The sequence below is a fragment of the Merops nubicus genome, unplaced genomic scaffold (assembly GCF_000691845.1).
Source record: "Merops nubicus isolate BGI_N331 unplaced genomic scaffold, ASM69184v1 scaffold43449, whole genome shotgun sequence".
Classification (NCBI taxonomy): Eukaryota; Metazoa; Chordata; class Aves; order Coraciiformes; family Meropidae; genus Merops; species Merops nubicus.
Window position 1 is genome coordinate 42,231 of NW_008632535.1, and position 14,332 is coordinate 56,562.

A 14,332-nucleotide genomic window follows, 5' to 3' on the forward strand; every position below is an offset into this window, starting at 1 on the left:
GATGGAATGTGCTTTCATTAGCTCAGAGCAGTACCCGATGACTCATGTTTATTTTGGAACTTCATTTTCCTTTTTTTACAAAAAAAAAATTATGCAATATTTTAAAGTAGGTTCAGCTCTGAGGCTGGGATCTTCAGTGCTGTCTACACACCTTGTACTATCCAACTCAAGACACACTAGGGTGGTACGAGCTTACCCAGACATCTTCTCCTCTTCTTTGCCTCACACTTCGTGCATTTCACAAACATCCAAATTCAGGCAAAAGAAGATCTGGGATTGGCATAAATGTGTATTTCTGTTTTCAAAATCCTGTGCAATATATTTAAAGGAGGGTGGGGATGTTTACAATCTACTTTACCCACAGTTGATGTTGGTAAAAGCATCAACTATCTCACCTGAGTGCATAAAACAGTATGGGACAAAACTGACCTGGTCAGAGCTACTGATAAAAATCACAGATTGCATAAAGTGGTCTTTCATCTCAGCAGCATTAGCAAAACCATCCTGCGAGCTGATGCGAGTTATCTGTTACTGGCCAGTTTTTCACTGAACTACACAGTAAAAGCAGCACGGTTTTGCTGTTTCACAAGCAATCCTGGTTCTCCTCTGCAACACAAGCAGCAATCTCTGTTAGTTCCATGCTGGGCACAAATTACTTTGTACCACTTCACCGTACACAGATCAGTAATCGCTTTTCCCTTGCTAAAAATGTATATAGATGCATGGGGGTTTCCTTTGACCCTTTTTTTTCATTATTTTCCGCAGCGAAGATTGCTGTCAGTAAAATTGCTTATGGAGACAAAAAACTGAAATTGCAGCTTAACAAATAGTTTGTCAGTTGATTAAAATTACGATGGAATTAGATGGAAGTGGCTTCTGTTTTGCTTCATCAAGGTTTAACGTGGAGCAAGCTGACATGAGTTAGGTGTTTTGTTGCAAAATTTAGGGAATATAAGAAAGAGGAATGAAGCTACATAGCAAAATGGAGATGAAAAATCCCCACCCACCACTCATGCTCATTCCCTTCAGGATATGTGCATTTTACAGTCACAGGAGCATGACAGGAGCCCCAGCAGAGCAGCAGAGAGCTGGGCTGCAGGGCTGGCACGGAGCCCGAGCCCGCGGCAGGCAGTGAGCCCAGGCACAGCTCTGTGCTCTGGCAGTACCAGTGCCCCAGTGAGGCTGCTCTCAGCAGCGAGGGCAGCGCGGGCTTGGCCCACACAGGGCAAGAAAGAACCAGAACAGGGAGATGAGCTCCACTAGCAAAAAGAAAGCAAGATCTTCGCTGATTTAGTTAACCTGCCAAAAAATACTGGCGTCATGAAAGTCTTGAACTGACAAATCAACTAGCAATTAAATGTGATGGGGAATATAGTTTATCCTGGCCTGCTAGCATGTGACAACTGCTTGCCATTTTGTCTCTGCCAGAAATTTGCCTCTTGCTGATCAAGAAAATATCTTTCTTCATGCAAATACACACAGACCCAGGGCCTGCAACTCATAATGAGACTGTGAGGAGAACCCAGAACACAGCTGTGCCCTTTACCATTTGTAGACTGCAAGTGCAGATGTGGCCCTTACTTGAAGCATTTATTTGGTCAGTACCACAGAAAATGTCATTGTTCTCAGGTGAATAATTTCCTTTATTAAAACTTCTTTTTTTTATTTTGAAAGTCTTGAATATTTATGTTTTTATGGTCCAGAAGAGAAAAAAGAATCCTTAGCAGAAAGAAAAAGATTTTCAGGCTCCTTCCCCATCTGTGCAGAGACTGAATTTAAAAGTTTAACACCAGTATAGCAAACACTGTGACATCTAACAACACGTCAAAGTGCTCAGTGAACATTTACTGGGTAAAAATACTGCATACACAGTGGAAGGAAACAGCAAATGTCAGTTCATAGTAATAATTCTAAAACTTAAAATATAGAGGTTGCTGCAGTTGCTTCTTAGTGGTGTTTACATTTACGTGAGGACAGAGTAGACTAAAATGGCCTCCTATTTCTTTCCCTGTATTTATGTGAAATATTATGGTTTCTACAAAAGGGTCCTTGAATATTTGAGTAAGCTTTTACTTTAGTGTCTGTCAGTGTGAGTTTGCAAAAAACACTCCTTTTATCTTCTGGAGAGATTACAGTGCAAGCAGCACCAGCAAGAGCTTTGCCGTGCTATCCTGCATTCGGCTCAGCTGACACTTGGGAGAGCATGAGTAGGCATGAGTACTTTAGATTACAGACCTTTGGCTGAAGCTAGAATTAAAATTTCTATCTTGCAGGGTTTTTTCGGTAAAGGCAGTAGATCAACTTGACATTTGTGGGCTGAGACCATGATGCTCATTTCACAATAGCTGACAAAATTCATTTTACCAAGCTGACATTTCTTTAAACATGAAAAAAGAAAGTGCAGTTTCTAAAATCACCTAAATCCCTTTGTGAAAAGTGACTATGATGCTCGGGGAATGTAGTCCCACTGAAAAATCAGCACACCCTGAAATTCTTTCTGTTGCTTTGAATATTTAAGTCCTGATTAAGAGACTTTCTAATCATGTAATTTACAACAACATTTTTTTTAAACTTAAAAAATAATGAAATATAAATGTGAAGAAAAGTTTACGCACTTGTTTTACCTGTATGAGTCCTGGTATGAGTCTTCAGATGATCAGATCTAGAGAACTTTCGCTGACAGGTTTTACACTGGAAGGGCTTCACACCTGAAAAGACAAAAAAATAAAAAAAAAAAAAATCAATTCCTATATCCCGGAACCTTTTGGAAGGGTGAATAAAATCAGCTACTTCTGAATTTTCAAATTTCTGAATTATTTTGTACTAGTTACTGTAACTGCTGCTTCCAGCTTCATGCCTACACGTCACAGAAAGTCACTAATCAGGCTACCACCCCTTGGGAACCTGCTCTTCTTGTGGGTGGGTCTGAAGCATCCAAACAGCACCATCGTAAACAAACACCCACTTTACACTGTTGGGCTAAGGAGGATCTGCAAAGGCCATTAATTCTGACCCTGTAGCTTGGCCCTATCATCATCATGCAGGAGCAAATATGATATAAGAAGAAGAGAGGTGCAGAGGTCTATTTTTATATACCCCAAATAGGCTTAACTTAATTTACACTTCTACCACTTACTTTACATACTACATATAAGTCTTGGGGACTGCTTTAACACCGAGAGGTTCTAGCATGCAGTTGCTAAAACTAAATCATCCCACCAGCTTTCAGACAGACTTCCTACATCTCTCAGAGAAGTAGCAGGCAGAAATCCACCACAGAATAGTGTGTTAAACAATTGTCAGGCCACTCTGTGATATAGGAGACCCAAATGCAATTTCTTCTTGTTCCTCAGCCAGAGGAGCACTCTGAAGCCCTTTCTCATGCTCCATGCCTAGTGCCCTCATGGTTCCACTCCCAGCCAAGAGTCTGAAGTCATCACCATCTCCTCTTCTGTGACTTTGAGAAGGGCAGCTGTCTTCCCTGTCCATCTAATCAATCTAGATCTCCAAGAACTCCTGAAATGCTGAAATGGGCTGTCTTGACATTTCCAGAAAATGGTGTATGTGCAAGAGAACAACTTGCTGAATTTGGACTGAACTCACAAGTAGTTTTGGCTGTCTGAGAACATTTCATCCAGTAAATAATTCACTGAGAAAAACACACAAGCCTAGGTAAGACCCAGCCCCATTCTTGACTGCTGCCCTCTCCACTCTGTGTGAACTACTGTACACTTTCCAGGTTTTTTGTACAATCCAACCAGCCAGATCTTTGACAGTTATCTCCTTGCTGTTCTTAGAATCCTTTTTTAGTTGACAGAATTCAAGAAAGGCTCAAATCTAAGCTTAAGTGGTTTGCTGAATTACAGTCCTAAGCATAACAGCTGGTGTGGCTTTTGCTTCTCCGTTTCTGCTTTCCAGCTGGAAGTGCACAGCAATCCCACCAGCCCATCAGGACACGCACATGCAGCGTTCCCCCACTGGCACTCCCACATGAACATCAGAATAACAACAGTAGCATTCATCAGGTTAATCATTGGCAACCTTTTCTTGCAGAAATGTTTGGGTTTTCAAAATATCTTCTCCATATAGGGGATACAGTACAGAGAGAACCGTTTCATTAAGAAGGGTGTTTCCAAAGGATGGCAGCAGGATGAAAGGGTCACCTGTGCAACCATAGTAGTGCTCAAATGTCAACAAAAAAACCCAGCTACAGTTTCTTCCTAAAGGTAACTTCAGGAATTTGGCACTGTGGGTATTGTGTCTGAGTAGAAACAAGATCAGAAAAACAGAAGCTTACAAGTATACCATTCAGAGGGTGATTTGCATATGAAGATGAACAGTGGGTGACCAGTAGAGTTGTGCCGTTAACTAACCTGTGTGTCGTCTTTGGTGCCGTTTGAGTTGGTCTGAACGAGAAAATCTTCGTTCACAGTCCTTAAAATCACACTGATAGGGTTTTTCACCTGTAAAGGACAAACAGTTTATCAGAAAATGTGGCTAAATGAGGGAACACATCACCTACAATGAGAAGACAAAACATGTTACCCTAAAAGACTTAAGATTTCTCTCCTGTGTGAAGCAGTCTGCTGGTAGGTACACCAGGACCCATTTGCTGTAAAACCATACAACTGTGTTGGAATCAGTGGGGAAACATCATTCTATTGCACTGAAAACAATATTGAATCTGATCATTCTAAAACAACAGCTCATTAAGTTAAAGCAACAAAAACATTTCAAGATGCTTTTTTTTTATTGTTTTCTGCTGGAAAAGAACTGAAGTCTCTTGGTTTGTATTTATCTGAAAACCATATTGATAAACCTTCATTGCAAGTGTCTCCATTTCTGATTTTATTAGGATGAGGAAATGCATTCTGGTTGCACTGGTATTCTGAGATATCAGTGCAAACTATTGTAAAGCAGAAGCCTCCTGAACTAGGTGACAGCGTATAAGTAGCATACTAAGAAAAGCATTCCAAATTCATACCAGTGTAGCTAAGATCAAAATTTCATAAAAACAACTAAATCTGCAGGAACAAGTCAACTTCCTGTGCTTGTCACCCAAAGGAGTTTACTGATTCTCAAACCGAGGTGTGGACAATTTCCATGTCTGCTGTGCTTAATTTATTAGCATAAGGGATTAAGGTTGCCACAGGTGTTTGAAATAGTCCCGTACACTTTGACCGCCAGGACTCCCTGGGGAGTGCCTGCTTGTCAGAAACCACTTACTTCCAAGGAATTCAGCCCTTTGGCAGATTTAAGAGGGGGGATGTCAGCAGAGCAGAATGCAGTGACAGGATGATTGTCTGCTAATTGCAATATAAATGCAGAAGATGGTTAAGGAAGGATTTGAATAAAACAGTAAGGGTCCAATGGTGTGCACACGGGAGTATTTCTTTGAATACTTTGAAATATAATCTTTATTAAATTAAAGACAAATTTAACCAATGCATATATTAAAGGAATCAATCCAAGATGCTTACACAGGGATATGATGACACTGCATACAAAACAAAAAGCAAAAAAAAAAGGGGCAGAATATTTGGATAAAAATCCTAATTTCCCTTTTGTTCTACATATTTCACATCAGCTAGTGCCTATTCAATACAAATAATTAATTAGGTGTGCTTTAGTAAACTTAGACAAAACATAAGTTTCTTTATTTAGTACAAAGCCTTTATAGGTAAGGGTTCCTGACATCTTCACACCAGAATTCAGATGTGAGATGCCACGACTGTTCTGAAACAGATCTTGTATTTTAAATATGTAAGTATTCTTATTTTATGCCATAGAAATGAAAGCCTAAGAGCAGCCCATGCTGTCTGAGGCCAAAGATCCGTGAAGGCCAGCAGCTTCCCACCATGGCTCACTGGAGATGCCTGCAGAGAGCAGAAGACAGCAGAGATACAGAATACTTTCCCTGGCCCCTCCCCGAGTATCCAGCGGTTCACGAGTTAGCAGCTTTCTGAGCCGAAGTTGGTTTCTATTTCACACTCCTTAATGGAGTTTCTTTCCATTAATTTGCCTGGCTGTTTCTTGAACCCCTGCGAGCTTCCAGCTTCCAGGGGATTTGGCAGAAGGGTGTTCCCTGGCTTACCTGTGAAGGTCAGTATCTCAAAGCAGCATTAGTGTGAAAGAGCACGATCCTAGCGCTGCCGCTGCGGACTCTCAGGAGGAGAGCCTGGGCAATTCCCAGCTCAGGCAGTCACACTCATGCACCAGCCCATCAGAGGATACAGCTCTGTCTTTCAATGATGAATGAATGATGAATTGCACTAATGACTGTAAGGCATTTAGCAGCACGGTGGCACATGCCATAGTAAAAGGATATTTGCTTTTGTCAAAGCAAAGAAATCGTGATTAGATGATTAGTATAAGTCATAATTACACTGCATTGCTAAAACCTCCTAAAGACTCAGAAATTCACCACCAAGAGATGAGTTCCCTACCATATACTGGACAACCTTCCTGATTTACAGATTCTCGTACTTCATTGTACAAACTCATACCTGCAATTTGACATATTTAGGCTGAAGAATCCCTGGCAAAAAGGCAGAGGATATTTTCTCTGCAAAGATGCTAAGCTTTCTGTTAGGATAAATACAGTTTTTTCCAGTGTGTGGCACCAAACCCAAAGGGTCTCAAGCAATAATGCTGATGTTTCCACCATAAATGAAATTTAGGGAGGTCTAGACACCAATTTGTTTCTGCAAAGAAGTCTCTGCAGTCTGCCACAGGATGAAAACTCACATTAATTGTTGTACTGTTTAAAAGTTCTATGTATTTTTGCATTTCCTTTCAGAGGCCTATCTGCTGCAGCAACATGCACCCAGATAGGAAAAAAAAGCTTTTTTTGGCTGTACATGTTTCAATGAAGGCATTGTTAACGATGGATAAGCAGTCTTGGAGGGTACAAAAAGTCTACATATTTTCAACTCAGTCTGTGTTGAAACATTGGGAAAAACTGATTACAGAATCAAATTTTGTGTTTCAGGGCCCTGCTTGACATTGCAATACTATAACTGGTGAAGAATGGAAGATCTGATGAGCTAGTTCTCTGTTCAGTATCTATTATGGAAACAAAAAAAGACAATGAAGACCCAACACCATTCTGCAAAGATACTATCTGCTGGCTTAATATTAGACATATGTAACAATTGGTTTTCAAATCACATGCTCATATTTTTTTTAAAAAATACCTACCACTATATTAAGAAAGGCGGAAGAGCATCAAATGCATGACAGAATCCAGAACCACCTAACAGGAGGACTAATAAAATCTTAATGTTGGCTGTAGAGAGGTTTACCAAACACAACCAAATCATCCTCCGCTGGAGCTGACATCTGACAGTTCTAACATATAAACCCAAGCAGGTGGAGAAAAGAAAGAAAATGCAGAGAATAGTGAACTGTAGCTACTGTAGCTGTTATCAACAAGACACACACATTCTTCATAGCAATGATTAATCTGCCCTTGAAGAAAGCCTGTTTCTAAATTTTGCTTTTGACAATTGGCTCTTCCACAGGCAGGACACACAAATCAGGGTTAGCTAGAGAAAGATATGAGATTGCAAAGAAAACTGTGGTGCAAATCCATTTGCAGTTTTCTTCTCTGTTTGAGAAATAAATCCAAGTTTTGTTGTCAACATATCAAAATGTAGAGGCAGAAAATCTGGGCCTACCTGTAAAGGGTTGGGATGGAATGTGAGGGAACCAACATTTCTCTTCTACCCCCTTCCACTATCATGTAAACCAAAGGAGAAGGAAGAGACATGCATGACCTCAAAGACAATGAGAAGTCTCTCTAGGGATGCTTGATGGCCATAGACCTGTCCTCTTTGTCTTTGTGGCTCTACATGCCTAGGTTTTATGCGGTAGAATGCTGGAAATCTCCAGTTACAGAAAACTAAAAAGATGTAAGCTGAAGTCCTTGTGATGCATCCAGAAATAATATAGTGAAAGCCAAGCAACTAAATGGAATAAAATACAGGACTAGAACAAACAAATTAGGACTGTTAAAATAGAGAGTAAATCACTTCAGGAATGAAAGAAATAGTAATTATAAGAAAAATTCAGAAGGCTTACTCAAGAAAATTACCATAGTTAATGGACCCCAAAAGATCTCCAAACTTTCTCTGTTTCAAATTTGTTAACATAAAATAGAATAGCATTTGTATGGACCTTCAGCTCTAACGACTATATTCCAGTTACAGTCTAAATTAACTTAAATGCATAATATGAGCAAGACTAAAGACGTCTGTCTGGACATTTTGTGACTCACCCATTCAGAAATTAAAAATTCTTTATACTGCTCATTTCTCACCTGTAAGTACTTTATGCACTTAACTAGTGTCACTACATGGTCTCCAAAGCAAAGTTTGCAACTATTTCCTATGAAATGTAAGGCGGTCTGCTAGGTCAGATGTATGGATTGCCTTCCTGCTGTCTGTTTCATCCCCTTCACCTTCCATCGTATTAATGGTTAACTGAGAATCCATTTCATACAGATTTTATCCACAGATTTCTGGCTTAGCACAGAAAGAACTGTCTAAATTAAAATATCATAGGCAATCCAAAAAATGGATAAGGAGCACACCTAAAGGTATATCATAATTACTTATTACCAATTCTATAAATCTCCCAATAGGGGAAATAATTCTGTTTACTCTTTGACAAGGTGAAGCAGGGCATTGGATTTCCACATTTTGAGATGTAACTTAGATTGACTGAGCAGTTAATATTTGGAGCAAGCTTTGATGCTCCCAAATTGGGGTGGGGAGGAAGACAATTCACAGCCCTGAATGATGCCCTGTAACAGTAAGAGCAGGAGGGAGGTGATCTACTTGCTGTCAGATCTGCTCTGTGTTTTTCTTCACTAGATTCAGTCTTCTGCATCCAAAAGAGATTGCCCAGATGACGGAGCACATACAGACTCATCTGACAGATTCTCGCTGCCCCTGACCCGGCAGATCATTTCTTGCACCTTATGCTATTTTAAAATCACTCTACCCACTTTGCTGTCCAGAGCTGTAAGGTGATTTATACCCATCCAAGCTGACACTTACCAGTGTGCTTTCTGCTGTGCATCTGCAAGTGGGACAACTTGAAGTATCTCTTGTTGCAGCCGGGGTAGGCACACATGAAGGGGCGCTTCTCGTTCGTCTCGCTCGCTGGTCGGACAATGGTTGGAGCCACTCCTGGCACCCGTCGGACATCCTACAAAACAGAAACCTGCTAATGCACCCTGTGTCCTCTCAAGCTTTACTTCACATATTCAGACAAACAATAAATGGCACTTCTCTCAGACAAAGAGATACTTAAATGTATTATACTGCAAACAAACAGTTTTATTTTATTCTACTCCACATTAACAATGTACAACCTCAGTATACCTTAACCTGTTCTTCACAGAATATTGAAGCTGTTTGAAGGTGAAATACAGACAGCTCGGCTTGTTAAATTCTCTCATCAGTATTCATATGTGAGATTAAATGAGCCACATTCTGACCTCACATATAATCACACAGTTCTGGAAGAACACTCATTGGCATATGAAATAGTTTTAGGCTTATACCAGCCTAAGAGATAAGAACACGAGCCAGAGTAGCATTATCCTCTTTATTTAAAATACTCACATGAAGTTAAAGGACCAGGAAATTAATGTATTGGGTTAACACAAATTGGGGGAAAAAAAAAAAAAAAAAAACAAACACCAACATACAAGAAAGACTTTCTAGGTGGAGCTGATGAATAGTTCAGCCTTAATGCATTTTGGTTACTGTCACAACGTTCCATCAGAGGTGATCTTCTCCTTTTGGGATAATTAATTTCCTTAAACAATGTCAACCTCTGATTTTTATTGACCCAACAAAAGCTGGCTCACAAGCCTACTTCTGAGAGCTTGCCACTGAATAATGACTTCAACTATACAGAAAAGGAAGAAGAGAAGATATGCCATCTAAAAACTTTGATTGTATTGACAACACAGAGCAACACAGAGGAGACAGATACTATGGAATGACTTTGCCATAAGTATTAAGAAGGTGTAGCTTTCACAGTCATATTTATTGATGATATGACTGTTTCAGAAAGGGAGGAAATTAACTCCCATGAGTAGTAAGTTCCTCCTCAATACTCAGCAATTAGTCATATTTTGTTTTAAGGAAACATGTTTGAATTAGTGAAGTTTCAGAAATCCATAAAAACGAAATGTCATCTAACACTTTCTTCTATGTAGCTATCAGATGCAGACCATTGAAACCACAGAAGCTTCCCACAGCCAAAGGGATTGCATCTATAAGTTGGAAACTGGATGGTATATTTTGGACCATCCTGAGAAGCTGTTAAGGAATACTGTCCCACAGATATACTTCAAAAGAAGAAGTAAACATTTTTAAATTACTATGTCAGAGAAATCTTACATCAATGGCTTCAGTGAAGTCAGGACACTTGTGTAGAGCATTTCTTGATAACCCAGGGAAACCACAAATCAAGGATAGATTTAGAAATACCAGTAGAGCAGTAAATGAGCACTATAAACAGGCAGCAGTCTCACTTCCCTATGAAGAATGCCCTGCTATACTCACTTGTATGCCTCTAAAAACTCCATGGGTGTGTATTCTGTATTGGGCCCCACAGCTGTATAACATGGGAGTGCTGTGGTTCTCATTCTCATATCCTGCTGTATGGCTGTAAATAAAGAGGGGAATAATGGGAAAATGAAATATTTTTCAGTACTCAACTCCACGTGAGAGATTTCATTTCTTAAGTCAGTGATAACATATACAGAGTTTGCTTTTATAGCCAGGATATCCAAGTTCAAATGAAATTCAGCAAAGGAAGCCTGTTCTGCCTCCGAATGGATCTGCTCCCGCTGGCGCAAGGCACTGACTCCGTACAGACATCTGCTAGTGTCCATTAACCCAGTCTGCTCAAAAGAAAAAACAGTTGTCATGATTTGAACTCTGATGTATTTCCACCATGATTTTAGGTAAGAGGAAAAAATCCACATAGCAGCATAGCTGTGTCGTGTGCACATGTACACGTTATTTATCAGTTAAATGTGGGGCTGGCTATTGCTAATATCTTTTGGAATGAGCAAAATGCCTCAAGTTTCACTTTAAGTGCAGTGGATTTTTGTCAGCACCTCATGACTCAGATATTGCCAGATACTACCAAGAAAGTGATGACATTTATAAGAATAGCAGTCATGTACTCATAAACAGAGATTACAAATCAGTGTCCAAACTATTTATCCCACATATCAGCTTACAGGATGCGCTAAAAATTAACCCTTTGTGAAGAATAAAATAACAAAATCAGTCTATCCTTATTAGGTATAAATTTTCAAGATTCCTCATGCAGCATCATCACATTAATTTTAAAAATTTGTTAACTTTGTTGCGTTTTAGGGGTGTCACAACCATACGTTTTATCTAATTACACTCTTCAAAATCCTGTGTTCTCCTGTCCAGAACATTAGCAACATTGCCATGTTTCCTGTTTGCAGCCTCCCTATTGTCAAAACACTGTAAATAAACTTTAGCTTTTGTTTTTAAAGCGGGTAAGTTACATTGGCGTGTACATGGCCAAGTTCATGTTTTACACTGCACTAGAAATGCAAAAGCCCAGAACAAAGCCCAAGGGCACCAAGCTAGGGACAAAGATGGATACATAGGATGTTATCCTAGTCTCTGCCAAATGCTTGCAATAGCAATTTGAAGAGGTCCCTGAGGCCCAGAGTCTCATTCCACTGGTCTTTCCTTTCTCTTCACTCAAAGTTCATGTGCAGAGTAGAATTACAAGGAAGTTTTAAACCTCTTAAGTGATTTGCAGAACAGCCAGTGGAACTGGAATGCAGGAGATGTCCAAATGGTTTGTGAACCTCACTAAACAGGAGGGGAGTCACACTTGTGAACAGCTCTTACTGCAGCAGTGGGTTGCGTTGCTCATTCTTTGTCTACAGAGCAGCTCGCAGGCTGCCACCTGGCAGACGTGTTCCTTTTAGACCAATTCCTTTGCTGTTTGAAATACTAGTTTCAAATCCTGGCTCTGCCTGGCTACTCAAATCAATGGTGATGCCTTTTAGGAAGGTATGCTCTGTTTATTTCAATTTTATGGGGCAAACAGGTGATCATAATGAAATAAGTTATAGGGTAGCAGCAAGAAAGTATTTCTGATCTGTAATATTATCTGTAATAACAGATAAAGAAAGATACCATTTTCTGATTTAAATGGATTAAACTCTTCTCTAGATACGTACCATGTCCAACTAAATACTGTCTCCTCTCTGCTCAAGGCCCAGATGTGGCCTCTTGTTGCCTAATACAAGTAATGAATTACCATTTATTCAACTTAGGTTCCCCACCAGCATCAAATCCTCCCCTCTATTTGCAGGCAGTAAGTCACAGATGTTTTGAAAAACAAAACAAAACAAACAAACAAAAAAACAGAAAAGAAAAAGGATTGAAAAGCACCCAAGCTGTGGTGGTGTTTGCACTGATCACAAATTACACAGCACAATTCCAAACTAAATTAGAACTACCGTCTATAAGAAGGAAGTCCTGCAGTAGAATCTGTTGCTGATTCACAATGTAGCAGCAACTCAAAGGTAACTATGAACTTCAGCATTAGCCACCCTGAGTAACTGTGTAGCCTCTCGTTCACAGCTGTGCTAGCAACTCACACCTTACAATAAACAACAGACACAAAGCGAGATAAGAACAACTCCAAGGACAGAAACTTAAGAAGGAGGAACAGCAGTATGCAGTAAAAGCTTATACCATAAATCATAGCCTAACCTTCCCTCCAAATTCACACAGTTTTCATCTTTCAGTGATAACTATTTTTGTAAAGACCAATCAGTTCTGAAGTAATTCCTCACAGCAGTAAGAGGCAGAACAAAGACCTTGTCTGTATGCCAAGGAATGGCTCTATGATTGGGAGGTGTCCTTCCAGATTATCTCCATCTCAATTTTTATTGCACAGTTGGGAAGCCTTCCTCAACATTCAGCCTTTCTTGTGTTTCCTCCCATTATTTCCAGTTACACTGCACTAAAACTATACATATAGCTGCAAAGCCTTAAAGATTAAAACCTGTTTTCTGAGCTTCTTGACCCATAATACACTAAGTAATGAATAGCCCTCTACTTAACCAGCTCTCTAGGAGAGTCACTTTAATAATCAGGAACCCTAGTTCCCATTCTATGTTGGGCACGCTTCCATCAGCCTGGGCTGGGACTCAGTGTGGTCATACGGATGATGGCAGCAAAATGGATCAGGTGAGATTTCTTGGTTAAAACGCTATTTAATCGCTATGAAGCGCTATGGAATAAACTGACCATCAGGGAGATAGAAATTAACAGGTGAATGTTGTTTCCAGCCAGTGGAGAAACTGGAACCTTTTTACAAACTTTCCCTATACCACTGCTCTCTGGAACCTCGGCCTTCACTCTGCATAGATAGTAATCTCATTGTGAAAGACAATTTTTTTCTTGCAGCCTCTTTACTCAAGGCACCCACAACGTACGCCACAAAATGTATACCACAGTTTGTGCAGCTGGCTTGTTTCGTATCACTGCAGTTCATATACTAAAATAAAAGCACTGACAGAAGAATGGATATAAATCTCCTAAATACAATACTGAAACTCAAACACCTGCTTTATTGCATACAAGAGGTAATGGTCAGATGCAATGCCACATACATGAGCAACACAAGTAACTGATGAATTTATACCTGTAGTACATTAACTAAATGGAAATCTTGAGACAGCAGGAGATTCCCTAACTTTCATCTTGTCTAGTCAGGCACTCTATGTTTAACTAGGTAAAGAGACAATGCCTTATACACTTAGGCAATCAAATCTAAGAGTATAACAATGAAAAATGATCCTGAAATTATTATTTTTTAATTATCCCAAAGCATTGCAATGTGTGTTCCATACACCCCAAATCCACCAGCACCATGTGCATTATAAATGAGAAAGAAGATGCGTTAGAGATGATACTGCGCTAACTGCATTGTTCAGGTGAATGGTGATAAACCAGGGAAGGAAAACACTGGTACTTGAGGAGCGTCAGGCTGCTGGGAGCAGGACCAACAGGATCCTTCCCAGCAGGATGGGCCACTCAGGCAACACCACAGCAGCCTGGAGAGCTGCCAAGAAGGCCGCTCGCAGCACAGCTGAGAGCACAGCCAGAGCTCCGACGTGGTGTCCTCCCCTGCGCCAAAGGCCAAGCAGCTCCCAGGAGAAATTCAGCTAGAGCCAGGGGGCAACCAGGGGGTGAATAGGAAAGGAAAACAAAGGAAAAAGGAAGAGAAGAGAAGAGAAGAG

The 14,332-nt window shown here is 40.1% G+C and overlaps 1 protein-coding gene across 1 annotated transcript in view; it reads right to left on the reverse strand.

Annotated features, from left to right (window-relative positions):
* The window catches only part of LOC103780272 (Wilms tumor protein homolog), a gene marked incomplete at its 5' end in the record, with an annotated part of 11,826 nt that extends 902 nt beyond the window's left edge, over window positions 1-10,924 (reverse strand). Inside the window, 5 exons of the mRNA XM_008947934.1 lie at window positions 2,625-2,708; window positions 4,374-4,463; window positions 9,063-9,213; window positions 10,584-10,686; window positions 10,740-10,924. Coding sequence (XP_008946182.1) covers window positions 2,625-2,708; window positions 4,374-4,463; window positions 9,063-9,213; window positions 10,584-10,686; window positions 10,740-10,924 — 613 coding nt within the window. The remainder of the gene's footprint in view (window positions 1-2,624; window positions 2,709-4,373; window positions 4,464-9,062; window positions 9,214-10,583; window positions 10,687-10,739) is intronic.
* Window positions 10,925-14,332: the final 3,408 nt, after the last annotated feature.